The following is a 15,034-nucleotide window of genomic DNA, read 5'->3' on the forward strand; positions in this document are numbered from 1 at the left end:
CCCAGACTTGAGGTTGAAAATGACCACACATTGCCAACTGCCTCCTGGGAGGCAAAATCGCCGCAGCTGAGAATCATTGTCCTAACCCCCGTGTTCATCCAAAAAGGATCTGAGCGAGAAATAAAACGTAGTCTCGAAGTAGAATGCAGGGGTCCCACCTCACAGAGGCAGGATGTGTGACTCAGAAAACTGGGGATGAGGAGCTTCGAGCCTCCAGCGAGTAGCCGAAGTCCTAATCAATGAATGAACTGACTACGAAAGGAAGGTGCAACGAGGGGCAAACGAAGAGGGAAGAGGTCGAGACTCTGGTCTCTGGGAACCAAAGATGCACAAACTAGACACGACTTACAGTGCTTAGCTGACTCCGAGGCAGAATTATGTCCAGTTAAACCGAGACGCTGAGGCCGTGGGGGAAGCCTTAGGGAGCGAGGAGCGGGTGCCGCACGGGGCCGGGATTCGTTACCGGCACGCCTGCCTGGTGAAGTCCCCGCAACGTCTCCGCCGCCGCCTCTTGTGCTGACGCCAGCAGCAGGCCCCGCCCCCGCCCGGCCCCCAGGCTCTCGACCCCGCCTCCGCCCGCCGTTGCCTCCTCCGCCTGCGAGCGGCCCTGCGTAAGCGGGCAGGGGCGGGCTGGAGGTGTCGGTACTGCCACGTCCTGGCGGCGGCTCGCGGAGCGGCGGCCTTGTGGGAGACTGTAGACCCGGAGGTGGAGGAGGTGGGGCTGCCGCTGAAGCCGGATGTGGATCTAGTGCTGTGTACCCGGGTGGGTTAGAATCCAGCGGACCTGGAGAGGAGCGCCGACTGCAGGTCTCTACGGGTGAGGGGGACCGGGGGTCGGGGAGAGAGAGCGGGGCCCGGCCGGATGCCCTGGGTTCTGGCTTGGGCCTGCCCTTCAGGTTTACCAAACAGGTGTGACTGCTACCCCCGGGCGAGGCGAGCTAGGCCCGGTCCGGGGCGGGGGGAGGTTCCGTTCGGGGAGCCGGGCATTTATCTTCGCCAGCTGGGTGCGTATGAGGGCGTAGAGGGCAGTTTGGAGCAAGTTGAGCGGACACACGCGTGGAGCAGAGGTTAGGGATGATGGCCAGTGGTCCAGCCGTGCAGGAGGTGGCCCTAGCAGGCAGGAACAGAGACTGGGGTCGAAACTAATTCTTCGTTCGTCAGGCTTTAGCGTGGGGGATTGAGACAGTTGTTCACAGTCTCTGCCGCCATCGGGTTTGAAATGGGCACGAACGCCTCTGGCCCTGTTTTCCACCGTTCCTTTCCGAGTAGCACCCCACGGCGGTCAGGAGCCACTTGAGGACATGATTCTGCTCCGAAGATCACCTGCACTGACTAAATCGGGGTTTTCACCGCAGGAAAGACGGACATCCTTTGTGTCTTCTGGGGGCTTCTACCCCTAGAAACACTTGAGTACTGTGATTTCTCTTATAGGAGCTGCTTATGTAAATGAAACTCTTAAAATTTCCTAAAAAATAGAAGGGCGACTATAGTTTTGTTAGGATATACACTCGTGAATAAATCCTAGAATGGACCTCAAGAAATCATTTAGGTCAGCTTCATTAGGCAGGATTCACTGACATTTTTTAGAATAGGGGAGACACCTCCCTGTCTGGCATGATGATGTAAATATTGGCTTCTATTGAGTATGGTACTGTAGAGCTCAAGACGGGAGAACAACATCGGAGGATTTAGTCCCAATTCACTCATTGGCTGTGTTACCTTGGGGTCAAGTACTGAAAGCTCCACGTGCTCCAGCTTGCTCATGGGTAGACTGAGAATAATGCCTAAATCACAGGCATCAAATAAACTATCAGGAAATTTTAAAATTCTCAACTGAAGTGTAACTGCATAATTTAATAAATATAGCTAGGCCTATTAAAATCATCACCGAATGAAGTGTTCTTTAGATTCACAATTCAGTCAAATTACTATTGAAATAGTTATAAAATGTATGTAGACGAACCCCAAAGTCTCAAACAGCACACGGGCCCCCTTCCTGCTTTAACCATGTACTGAAGTCATACAGTAATGCCCCGAAAGCTCTTGAGGTATATAAAGCCCATTTAGATTTGACCTTAGATTGTTTTTTTTTAATTTTTTTATCAACTTTTGAAATCTTCATTCCCAGTGTCTTCTTACTTGTTGCTCTCAGTTGCTTGATTCTAGCAGCAGCTCCTCCCCATGTGTATTCTAGTGCACTATAGATGCTGAGAAACCTGTTGAAACTGTGTCCAAAGAATGGTCAACCGACTGAAAACCTGATGTGGTCTTAGTAAAAATGACTTTGGTGTATGGTTTTTGTGATATCACTTGTAGCAGTTTAGTAATCTTTTTTTTTCTTCTAGATTTTCTGAAATGTGATCTCCAGATAAGTCTTATACCATTCGTTATTCATTCACTAGGCATTTATTGGGCTAAGGTTAGGCATATATGGGCCTTTAAATGCTTGTTAACTTAGTAGTTAAACAGAAAAGGTACTTGAGAAATACTTAAGAAGGGTTAGGGTTTACTTTTTTTAATTAATCTAAAATCTTCAAAATAAGACCCCAATGAGGGAATTCCCTGGCGGTCCAGTGGTTAAGACTCGGCACTTTCACTGCTGTAGGCCCAGGTTAGATCCCTCGTTGGGGAACTAAGATCTCACAAGCAGCGTGGCCAAAAAAACCCAAAACCAAAAGAAACAGAACAAAATAAGACCTCAATGATAATGGTGAAATTCAGCTTCAAACAACTGTGCGGTTCTGTTTACTGAAATTTCCTATATTGTGGTACCTGAGGGCACTTTAAGATGCTGAAAATTATTTCTTTTGTAAACCAAATAAATTTACGTGTTTCGCTCTTTTATAAATGCTTTTGAAATTTAGTATCAAATCACATCTTACTTTAACTTGCCCAGCATATTAATTGGGCACCAGCAGAATTTACTGTATGGGGACAGAATAAGATAAAAGAAGGTAACCTTAAGTATGGCTCTGTTTTGTAAAATAGCTCATATAAACATTTTGATATTAATTTTTTTTAAGATTTTTTTGATGTGGACCATTTTTAAAGTCTTTATTGAATTTGTTACAATATTGCTTCTGTTCTATGTTCTGGCTTTTTGGCCACGAGGCATGTGGGATCTTAGCTCCCCGACCAGGGATCAAACCTGCACCCCCTGCGATGGGAGGCTAAGTCTTAACCGCTGGACTGCCAGGGAAGTCCCTTGATATTAATTTTTTATTGCCATAAGAATATGGATTCCTATTTCTATCCAGAACGCATTAAGTACTTTAACTAGCCTGAAATTCTTACTTTCCAAATATAAGTGCTGCTTTGACTAAATTTTAAACTCTTGCACAATAAAGTAGAGAATTCACCTTCACTAGTGCCTCTTCAATACTACAGAGTATAGAGTCTGGAGTCATGCAGAAATGGTTGCATAATTTGTGGCAACTCGTGAAAAATGAAAATGCAGGGCTCTTTGTTTAAAAATTATTAACAATTTCGACAGTGGCAGCAGAGAACTAAGTGCGGGGCCCTGTGTCCTTGAAGCTGGCCCTGCTACCTGGTTGTGAATCCTCACTGTTCCTTATTTGCTCTGTTATCTTGAACTAGTTACTGTGCCGGCTTTCTGGTCTGATACATCTTTCATTGTATTTTCATTTGTATATAAAGTACTCAATAAATATTAGCCAGTATCATTTATTTTTATCATTCATGGAATAAGACCATCGATTAAAGAAAAGCACAGGAAAATATTAGTATTTACTAATACTAGTGTTTAAAATTCTTTAAAGCCTTCAAATCCTAATTCTTCTGTGTACTTCTCCCCTCTCTCTCAGAAATTATTAACCCTATTTTGCGAGTTTTCTAGGCACATTTCATTGTAAACTCAGGCAACTTTATAGGAAGAAGAAATCTCGTTAACTTTAAATTATGTTAATGTCCATCCACATTTCATTTTGAGCTTTCTTTAAACTTCATGCTTACAACTGTATGTTAAATAGCATGAACATCAAAATGTTTAAATGGTATGTTGTCTTGAAGAACTTAAATTTGTAATACTTTCTGACTTCTGCACTTAATGTACACATTTTACTTTATTGATATTTAGCCTGTTTATCTGTATACCTGAAAAACAATTTTGTTATCCATCTTTCAGATTAGAGTACTCTCAAAAGCCTCAGGGGTCCAATTATCAGGGACAAATACTAAAGTGCATGCACTAAAATTAATCTACAAAAAAATCTGTTTCAAGTGGACCATAAGCTTGTTAAATTTTATGAATGATTGTTTTAATCATCACAGTTTCCTTTCCTTACTATTCTTAGATCCAGGCATAGTTTTTACAGCATAACATGATCTGAGTCCTTTTTGAGGGAAAGAAAACAAACCTCTCAGTATTCTACATAGTAACTATTATTTTTAAAGTTCTTTCTTTCCTTTCCAAGAATGCTTTGTTTAACATAAACATAATAGATAATCTTTCTGTAGGTCCTGTACCCAGCACAGTGCCTAACTCACGAATTAATTTAAAGGTGAACAAAGTTAACAAGAACGTATAAAAATAAATTTTAAATTAGTTGCTAACTGAAGTATCAATGTATCTTGTTGAAAACTTGCCCTGTGCCAGGCACTGTTAGGTACTTGTATACAGTAATTCATTTCTTCCAACAATTTCATCTCCATTTTACAAATGAGGCAACATTCTCAGTTTAACTTCCTTAGCCATCATCACACAGTTGAGGTTTGAACACCAGGTCTGACTCCAGAGCTCATGCTCTTTCCATGTCTAGGTTTCAATTTCAGCTTTGCTAATCCTGTGACCTTGGGCAAGTTACTTGTCTACACCTGCATTTCCTCATCTGTTGAGATGGAGATAATAATCATCCCTACCCTGTAGGATTGTTATAGTAAGTGAATTAGTAATGTGTAAAGTTCTTTGAACAATGCTGGCACATAAGTGCCAAACAAATGTTAACTTCTATTATTACATCACAGTACCTTCCCAAAGCCTCTGCTATACTGCAGCAGAGTATATATATATTATATATATATTACCTATATATAATAGTTACATAGGGTTATACAGTTCAGTCAACCTTTACGGAAAACTTAAGAATAGTTGCCCTTAAGCATATTGTGACTTATGAAATAGGGAACATCTGGGAGTTGGGTTATTGGGGAAATTGTTCTGTTATTAAGTGGGCTTTAATTTTTCTGGCATTGCTTTCTTGTTTTATGGTAGTATGTTATGGATATATATCTTTAAATTCTTTGTTTCAAAGAAGTACAGGCAGGTATCAAATAGAATACAGCTGATCCTGAACAACACAGGTTTGAACTGCAAGGATCCACTTATATACGGATTTTTTTCAACAGTAAATATTACAGTACTACACATTCCAAGGTTGGTTAAATCCACGGATATGAAACTGCAGATACAGAGGGCCTACTGTAAGTTATACATGGTTTTTCAACTGCGCATTTTTGACTGTGTGGAGGATTGGCACCCTAAACCCATGTTGTTCAAGGGTCAACTGTGGTTTTTGTAGCTGGGCATGGGCTTACAAATCAAAGTTCAGTGTTGCCTTACAATCTCCTAATAATTGTTAGGAAGACTTTCCTCCAGCAGCTCTGTTCCACAGAAGTGTGCCCCACCAGACTATTTTTTTCTTTTTTTGTCTGCGTTGGGTCTTCGTTGCTGCACGCGGTCTTTCTCTAGTTGCGGCGAGCGGGGGCTACTCTTCGTTGTGGTGTGCAGGCTTCTCATTGCAGTGGCTTCTATGTTGTGGAGCACGGGCTCTAGGCGCACGGGCTTCAGTAGGTGTGGCTCGCGTGCTCTAGAGCGCAGGCTTAGTAGTTGTGGCACATGGGCTTAGTTGCTTCGTGACATGTGGAATCTTCCCGGACCAGGGCTTAAACCTGTGTCCCCTGCATTGGCAGACAGATTCTTAACCACTGCGCCACCAGGGAAGCACCCCCCCACACCAGCCATTTTTATGCTTCATATGTTTTTCATTCTTTCTATCATTATATCTTATTTAAGTCTCACTTTTATTAGACCACACCTAATAAGAACCTGACCATTTCTGAATGTTCAGAAGAGAGGAAAATACCGTAATTGATCATTTTTCAATAGCATGAAAAACACTATTTTTTTTAACATCTTTATTGGAGTATAATTGCTTTACAATGGTATATTAGTTTCTGCTTTATAACAGAGTGAATCAGTTATACATATACATATATCCCCATATCTCTTCCCTCTTGCATCTCCCTCCCTCCCACTCTCCCTATCCCACCCCTCTAGGTGGTCACAAAACACCGAGCTTATCTCCCTGTGCTATGCACCTGCTTCCTACTAGCTATCTATTTTACATTTGGTAGTGTATATATGTCCATGCCACTCTCTTTGTCTCAGCTTACCCTTCCCCCTCCCCATGTCCTCAAATCCATTCTCTAGTAGGTCTGCATCTTTATTCCCATCTTGCCCCTAGGTTCTTCATGACCTTTTTTTTTTGTTTTTTAGATTCCATATATGTGTTAGCATACAGTATTTGTTTTTCTCTTTCTGACTTACTTCACTCTGTATGACAGACTCTAGGTCCATCCACCTCACTACAAATAACTCAATTTCGTTTCTTTATATGGCTGAGTAATATTCCATTGTATACATGTGCCACATCTTCTTTATCCATTCATCCAGTGATGGACACTTACGTTGCTTCCATGTCCTGACTATTGTAAATAGAGCTGCAGTGAACATTGTGGTACATGACTCTTTCTGAATTATGGTTTTCTCAGGGTACATGCCCGGTAGTGGGATTGCTGGGTCATATGGTGTTCTATTTTTAGTTTTTTAAGGAACCTCCATACTGTTCTCCATAGTGGCTGTATCAATTTACGTTCCCACCAACACTGCAAGAGTGTTCCCTTTTCTCCACACCCTCTCCAGCATTTATTGTTTCTAGATTTTTTGATGATGGCCATTCTGACCTGTGTGAGATATCTCATTGTAGTTTTGATTTGCATTTCTCTAATGATTAATGATGTTGAGCATTCTTTCTTGTGTTTGTTGGCAATCTGTTTATCTTCTTTGGAGAAACGTCTGTTAGGTCTTCTGCCCATTTTTGGATTGGGTTGTTTGTTTTTTTGATATTGAGCTGCATGAGCTGCTTGTAAAATTTGGAGATTAATCCTTTGTCAGTTGCTTCATTTGCAAATATTTTCTCCCATTCTGAGGGTTGTCTTTTCGTCTTGTTTCTGGTTTCCTTTGCTGTGCAAAAGGTTTTAAGTTTCATTAGGTCCCATTTGTTTATTTTTGTTTTTATTTCCATTTCTCTAGGAGGTGGGTCAAAAAGGATCTTGCTGTGATTTATGTCATAGAGTGTTCTGCCTGTGTTTTCCTCTAAGAGTTTGATAGCATCTGGCCTTACATTTAGGTCTTTAATCCATTTTGAGCTTATTTTTGTGTGTGGTGTTAGGGAGTGTTGTAATTTCTTTCTTTTACATGTAGCTGTCCAGTTTTCCCAGCACCACTTATTGAAGAGGCTGTCTTTTCTCCATTGTATATTCTTGCCTCCTTTATCAAAGATAAGGTGACCATATGTGCATGGGTTTATCTCTGGGCTTTCTATCCTGTTCCATTGATCTATATTTCTGTTTTTGTGACACTGGCTATTCTTAAGCTGCTTAGATGCAGCTGAGAAACTTACAGATTTTTAGAAAGACTGCTGTGAAAACAAAATCCAGTAGTCTTGTTGTGAATCTATCATAGCTGAGACCAAATATTCCAGTGAATGCAGAGAATTTTCTGTTCATGGTTCATAATTTTTAAAAAAGTTACACGCCCAGTAAGTCTTCTTTAGTGTCAGGTAAAACTGATGAGTTACTCCTTAGCCCAATAATAAAATTCAATAATGTAAAAAAAAAAGAGCGAGCTCCTGAAAAGTCAGCTATTCACAGTGCTACACTAGTAGCACTGACCCAGAGGAAAAAATGCTTTAAAAGTCCTATTAGAAAATGGAGTTTTCAAGTGTAAAACTTCTAAATTTAGTCACTTGTTTACTGTCTGATAGAATCTGTGAGTTTTCTATAGCGCTCTAGCTGTGGCATTTGATGTTAGAGTCAGGATAGGCTAAAATAAAATATCTTGCATACCTGTTAAAGAATTTTTCTAATTGCATTAATTTTTATAAAGAAATTGACATTCTTGACAATCAACAATTTTCTATTAAACAAAATGCCTTAACATTTAAAATTTTATTTTAGACCTTACTGCAAAGATGAAACCTGATGAAACGCCTATGTTTGACCCAAGTCTACTCAAAGAAGTGGATTGGAGTCAGAATACGGCTACATTTTCTCCAGCCATTTCCCCAACACATCCTGGAGAAGGTTTGGTTTTGAGGCCTCTTTGTACTGCTGATTTAAATAGAGGTATGGATTCAGTTTACAAAATCTGGTTAGACTTATAGTTAGCATTATGTGTTCTCCACAAACATGATGATGCCTATAATTTTTAAAAATACTATTGGACTTTTATATTATTTTTTGTGCTTAAATTTTAAAGTGACTGAGAACTCAATTCCAATGTGTACAGACCAGATGTTACTGTATTACAGTACTGTATTACAGTATTTCAAATGACTTAAGTACAACAGTGTTCCTTCCTAATTAAGCAGCCAAAAAGGGGAAATTATCTTGTATAATGACACATAGGAAGAATCTTCTCTAAGAAGCTGGATGGGGAATGAGGATAAAGATAATTTGCCTTGGATAAGTTGCAGAAAGTTTTGTCTACGTGTATTCCTTTTTTTAACATCTAAATTCTCCAAAATGATTTCCTTAAATTTCAGTAATCAAAAATCAACTTTTTACAGTTTTCTTCTTGGTAGGAAATCTTAAGAAACTATTATATTTTGGTCAAATTAATTATTGGGTGTATAGAAGTTAAGATTCTCAACATTCTATGCTATTCACATTAATTTAACGTGACATTAATGAAATTAATCAGGAATCTTTAAAAACTGTAGTCTCAACAATGTTATTTATATTTTATTTTACAAATAGTATCATATTTGGTCATAATGAGAATCTTGCATTTTTAAGTAAAACCAAAGCACACATTTGGGAAAATTCAGCATCCCTTGCATTGAATGTAACGCAAATTACATTGAAAACTGTACATGCTGGTTCTGTAAATATTGAGTATTAAGGTCAGCACTATTCCAAAAACGTTATGCAGGCAAAAACATTGGTAAAACCTATTACTATTTGTTTTACGTAGTGATAATAGAAAGAATAATGGGTTTCAGTTTAATCTTTTAAAATAGTTCATTACATAAAGTTTTGAAAAAATAATTGCCCACCAGCTTGACACATTACTTCTTTTGATATATATTTCATTTGCTGTTCTCATGACTTGAAATCTGTTTTTCAAAACTAGGTTTTTTTAAGGTACTAGGTCAGCTGACAGAGACTGGAGTTGTCAGCCCGGAACAATTTATGAGTAAGTCCTACAGTCTCTTTTTCCTGAAGGAAAAGAAATAAAGGGAAACAAGATTTTATTTTTGTTTAGAGCTCTGTTCAGTGTCTACTTGTGGTTTTGTTCAAATAGCTCGAAATTATTCAAATAACAAATTAGCTATTTTCTTATTTAAATGTTTAATGTGGCTGAACTGTTTTAGAATCCAAATGTAGCAACTACCATGTTTTACAAAATACCTGGCTACTTTTAGATAATTACTGTAGCACAGAACCTGTGTGGCAGCCTTAGAGATTGTGTTTTATTGTAGTGTTTACCTTTCATGTGGTTAGGTCATTTCACGGAAATTTCATCACCCAATCAAAAATGTAAGAAAATACGTTCTAAATTTATTTTTTGGTTCATTTATATTGAATTTTAAGGTTGGCTGGTATCTTTTAGTTCATCCCTCCCCCTTTTTAATACATATGAGGATGGAAATTAAAAGAGAGGTCAAATGACTTACCCAAGATCACAGGTAGTTATTGGTAAGAAAAGAACTACAACCTTCCTGACTCCATCCAATGCTGTTAACAGTGTCTTCCTATTTTCTTCATTTCCTTCAGTAGGTAATTTTATTTTGTACTCTATATGACCTTCCTGAGGTGAAGATTATTATTTCCTGATTCTCATTGTTTCTTTTCCTTCATTGAATTTATTTCTTCCCACTCCAGACCCATTACTAGAACAAGACTGTGGAAATAAACAGTATGTTGAGACTGTTAGGCTCAGTTTTTATTCCTCAATTCTTCTTTGCAGGCATATCAGATTAGATGAGAAATCATGTTATTTCATCAATATAAGTACTAAAAGTCAATTTGAGGGGAAGATATTTATTCCACTTTTGCTCCTGTTTGCTATGTGGCTTTGGAAAAATCTGGGAAATGAAGACTTATTTTTTTTTTTTTGCGGTACGCGGGCCTCTCACTGTTGTGGCCTCTCCCATTGCGGAGCACAGGCTCCGGACACGCAGGCTCAGTGGCCATGGCTCACGGGCCCAGCCGCTCCGCAGCATGCGGGATCCTCCAGGACCGGGGCACGAACCCGCGTCCCCTGCATCGGCAGGTAGACTCTCAACCACTGCACCACCAGGGAAGCCCCAAGGCTTATTTTTTTTATCTACTTCACAAGGTGCTTTCAAAGCAAACAAAAATGATTCTATTTCTAAAACAGGTCATGTAATCATGGAACACTTGAGAGCACAAAGGGAAAATTGAAAACTACTTTGTCAAGTTATTTTAAAATCAAAAGACTAAAAATTAAAGAATGGAGACACATAAACATTCTCTTATTAAAATTTGCAAAGAGTTCTGTGTGAATATCTGTTAAGTGAAAAGGTTAAAGGAATCAATTTAAAGTTAACTAGTAATGAAGATATGAAAGTTTTCATTCACTAGTCACAGAAATGGCAACATGTACAATTTATTTGTATTTTAAATGCTGTTCATCTAAAATAGCTATATTAGTCTTACTTTATTTTGCTAGAAGATTTTTTAAATGTATGGACTATTTTCCAGTTGATATTGATTGCTGATATTTCAACTACATGGTCATTTTTAATAATTGATATTTTCTTTAAAATTACTGTGGTAAAATAGCTACAAATATTCAATAATATTTATTGAAGTAAGCTAATTCTAGTATTTTTCTGGCACCTAATAAAGTTTAATGTCTACCACATAACACTATTTTCCAATTTCCACAGAATCTTTTGAGCACATGAAGAAATCTGGGGATTATTATGTTACAGTTGTGGAAGATGTAACTTTAGGACAGATAGTTGCTACAGCAACTCTGATAATAGAACATAAATTCATCCATTCCTGTGCTAAGGTATGTGTTCATTAATGCTTATGAGTAAAATGGATATGTGTTTTCTAGCAAAATCGACTGAGTTACCATTAGACAAATCTGTTTTCCCACTGCTTTTTATTGTAAAATGAGAGAGCTAAATATTAGCTAGAATAAAATTTTTTCTTCTTAGAAATCACTTAGTAATAGTCAATTTCCCATTGTCTTCTAAGAGTTATGAGGAAGAAAATGTGTTAATAATATGAATTCTCTGCTAAAAATTGTTCTGTAAGGTGTTAGAATTGGTATAGACATAGAGAAATCAAGTCAGCATCGTGGAATTTGGCAGTAATGTTTGGAATCTCTAATGCTAATTTTTATTCAAAAACAATACTTTGAATACACTACATTAACACAAATTCCCATCAGTTTCCCAGTAGTAAAGGGTTCAGAATAATATATTCTGTTCTAATTGTGACACTTCTAATGCCTGTAGATTTCCTTCACTCCTCATGACTCACATGAAATAGTAAAGAAAACAAAACCTAGGTAATCCAATGGGAATATGATAGAAAACACTTGGAATTATTCTGTGAAGTATGAATTTTGGTGTGGTTTCTGTACTAGAAATTAATAAACTGTATTTGGATGTCTGAAATAAATTGCAGTTATGCAAGGAGTAGGATGATGGATGTAGTACATTCATGACAAGATTACATTTTGGTGATGTGGATTCTGAGGCTTGCTTTAAAATGGGTGGGAGGGTTTAAGATACAGACAAAGCAAAATTAGGCCACAAATTGATTGTATTATCTCCTCTATAATAGTAAGTTAAAAATTTTTGCATTTTGCAAAGTTCAGGTTTACAAAACATTTATCAATTAATTCTTACCGTCACTTGTTGATTTAACTAAAACAAAACTACATGCTTAGTCCTTTAAACATTGTAAATATTTTCAGAGAGGAAGAGTAGAAGATGTTGTTGTTAGTGATGAATGCAGAGGAAAGCAGCTTGGCAAATTGTAAGTAGGCAGAAACAAGGTAACCCTGGATAAATTAGATACTCTTTGTGTTTCAGTTTACAGTGCCTTCCTTGCAAGATACTTTTTAAAAAATGTTTTCCTGTTTGAAGTTTTTTAAGCATCATTAATTATGAACTCATTCTCACTCCATAGCTTAGACTGAATTTAATGAAGAAATAAGGTATTTTTATATAATTTTTACCATAAAGTTTGGAAATTGGAAGTGTACTGTTAAAACAGCAACACCTTAGCTATTAACTTTTAGTAGTAGTACTTTTTTTTTTTTTTTTTTTGCGGTACGCGGGCCTCTCACTGTTGTGGCCTCTCCCGTTGCGGAGCACAGGCTCCGAATGCGCAGGCTCATTGGCCATGGCTCACGGGCCCAGCCGCTCCGCGGCATGTGGGATCTTCCCAGATGGGGGCACAAACCCATGTCCCCTGCATCGGCAGGCGGACTCTCAACCACTGTGCCACCAGGGAAGCCCCAGTAGTACTCTTATAGTAGTAGGAAACAGAAACTTTTGGTGAGCCAAGTAATTTGTCCGTTTCTCTGTCATATTTAAAAACAAAGGAAATGTTTCAGTTACGGAAGTTTTAGAACCATGTACTGAAACAGCCTTCACAATGTAATCCTCTATACATTTATCTATATCTTTTAAAGTAAGTTTCGTAGGTTTATTGCATATTTATAAAATAGAACTTGCTTTTTAATATTATCCCTTCTGAGTTTTAAGGAAATCACTCAGTAAATATTAAGCACCTGCTATATGCCAGATACTATTCAATGTATTTGGTATACATCAGTGAACGAAAGAGACCAATTTCTAGTATTTCTAGTCCATGTAACTTAGTCATGACTTTTATAATTGTGTAACTTCAATCAAGAGGTTCTGTCTTCAGAATAAGATTTTTCAACCTATACAACATGAGAAAACCCTTCAGGTATTTTTGTAGATCTTTCCTAGTTTTTATAAAGATGTATACATTTTTGCTTTGTTTATACTTCATATTAGTTAGACCAATCCAGAGTTAACCTAATACATTCTTTCACAAATATTTAAGTAACTTTAAAAATGATAAAGAACAAAGCAATTATTTACCCATTTTATGTTGGCTATTCCTAAATAGTTTGAATAGATCTAGAGAAAAAGATTAATTTTGGCCATATTTTTTAAAAGGTTTCTAGTCTTTGGTGTTAATATTAATTTTAAAACCTATTTTTAAAGAGGGTTTAGGGTAATATTTGTTCTATTTATTAATGGGCTGGAGATTACTAAAGTATATTTGAAACAAAATCAAATGCTTTGGGTGATTTAAATGTTTAACCACTTACAATCTGAATATTTAAATGAATATAGTGGGAAAGGCCATGATCTAATAAACCTGTTTGTAATACAAACTTGAAGTTTTATGTGATATTCACTCACATTGTTACTAAAATCCATTTTTATTAACAAATGCTCTATGCCTTGCCTACCTTTTTTTTCCTTTAATTTCAGGTTATTATCAACCCTTACTTTGCTAAGCAAGAAACTGAACTGTTATAAGATTACCCTTGAATGTCTACCACAAAACGCTGGTTTCTATAAAAAGTTTGGATATACAGTATCTGAAGAAAACTACATGTGTCAGAGGTTTCTAAAGTAAAACCTTTTAAGAAAGACATCTGTCAAAGGAGCTGATGCAACAAGGCTACACTCTCTTCCTAGAGTTAAAATATTTTGTTGCTGCAACCCAGTGACCTCCATAAATACTGGATTGAAGAAAACACTGTAATACAAGTATAATGATATTTAGAAGATTACTTTGGGCTGGTGAGACATGCTGAGTTTAGATTACAGATGAAATTATTAAGGGGATGATTTTTAACCAAAGGAGTATATTTTTAACTTGAATCTTTTCTTGCATTGTATTTTTCTAAAGTTTGGCTTTATTTCATAGTAGTCAGTATAGGTAGTAAGAAGTTATATGTCTGCTATCTGTACTGCTCATTAAAAAAAAAAAAGCATACAGTGAATAAGGCTGTTTCTTATCACGTTCATAAAATTAATATTTTTTTCAAAGAAATATATCTAAATACCACTTAGGGGTGTATCATTTCACATATATTACGTGAAATTGGATGTTAGACATATTATAACTAAATGTAGTTCAGTCCAACATTTGCTGATCCTAATACTATACTGGCAAACCTGGTGAGCCTTTAAAATAAGGAGAAATGAAAATTAACTTCTTATAAAATGTGACAATTTAAATGTACATCTAAAAGTTGATATAATTCTAATGTAGCTGAAGTACCATCTGTCTTATATGTGAAATATAATAATTATTCATTTGTTTAAAATATCTAAGAGAAATATAAGGTACTTTTTAACAGTGAATTAGTAAATCCTGGCATATTATGTATTTCTAAGCTGATTTCTCATTTTTCCAGGGGTGTCCGAGCCTCTCTTCTGAGTAACATTTTTATGAAAATGGATTACAAAATTGAGTGGAGTATTTTAAAATGTATCATACTGCATTTATTACATTCTTAAAATGTTGATGGAAGCTTTTCTATTTAATATGATTATAATGGTACTATTATTCTGGTCACTATCCTATTTTGATTTTATTTTAATTATTTTTTTAAGTTGAAATAAGAATTAGATACTTCACTACTGGTTCGAATCTTTTACGTTTCATGTTACATTAAACCTGTTCATATGAA

The 15,034-nt window shown here is 37.0% G+C and overlaps 1 protein-coding gene across 2 annotated transcripts; it reads left to right on the top strand.

The window, feature by feature from the left end:
* The first annotated feature begins 591 nt into the window (after positions 1 to 591).
* GNPNAT1 (glucosamine-phosphate N-acetyltransferase 1) lies at positions 592 to 15,034 on the top strand. Of its 2 annotated transcripts, none has more exons than XM_060096207.1 (6): positions 592 to 817; positions 8,257 to 8,424; positions 9,434 to 9,496; positions 11,217 to 11,344; positions 12,263 to 12,324; positions 13,824 to 15,034. In XM_060096207.1, the coding sequence occupies exons 2-6, from the start codon at positions 8,271 to 8,273 to the stop codon at positions 13,969 to 13,971; spliced, it is 555 nt and encodes a 184-aa protein (XP_059952190.1). In that variant the 5' UTR covers positions 592 to 817; positions 8,257 to 8,270; the 3' UTR covers positions 13,972 to 15,034. The 2 variants fall into 2 exon arrangements, with proteins under 2 accessions (XP_059952190.1, XP_059952191.1); XM_060096208.1 differs by having other exon boundaries at positions 593 to 807.

The sequence above is a fragment of the Mesoplodon densirostris genome, chromosome 4 (assembly GCF_025265405.1).
Source record: "Mesoplodon densirostris isolate mMesDen1 chromosome 4, mMesDen1 primary haplotype, whole genome shotgun sequence".
Lineage (NCBI taxonomy): Eukaryota > Metazoa > Chordata > Mammalia > Artiodactyla > Ziphiidae > Mesoplodon > Mesoplodon densirostris.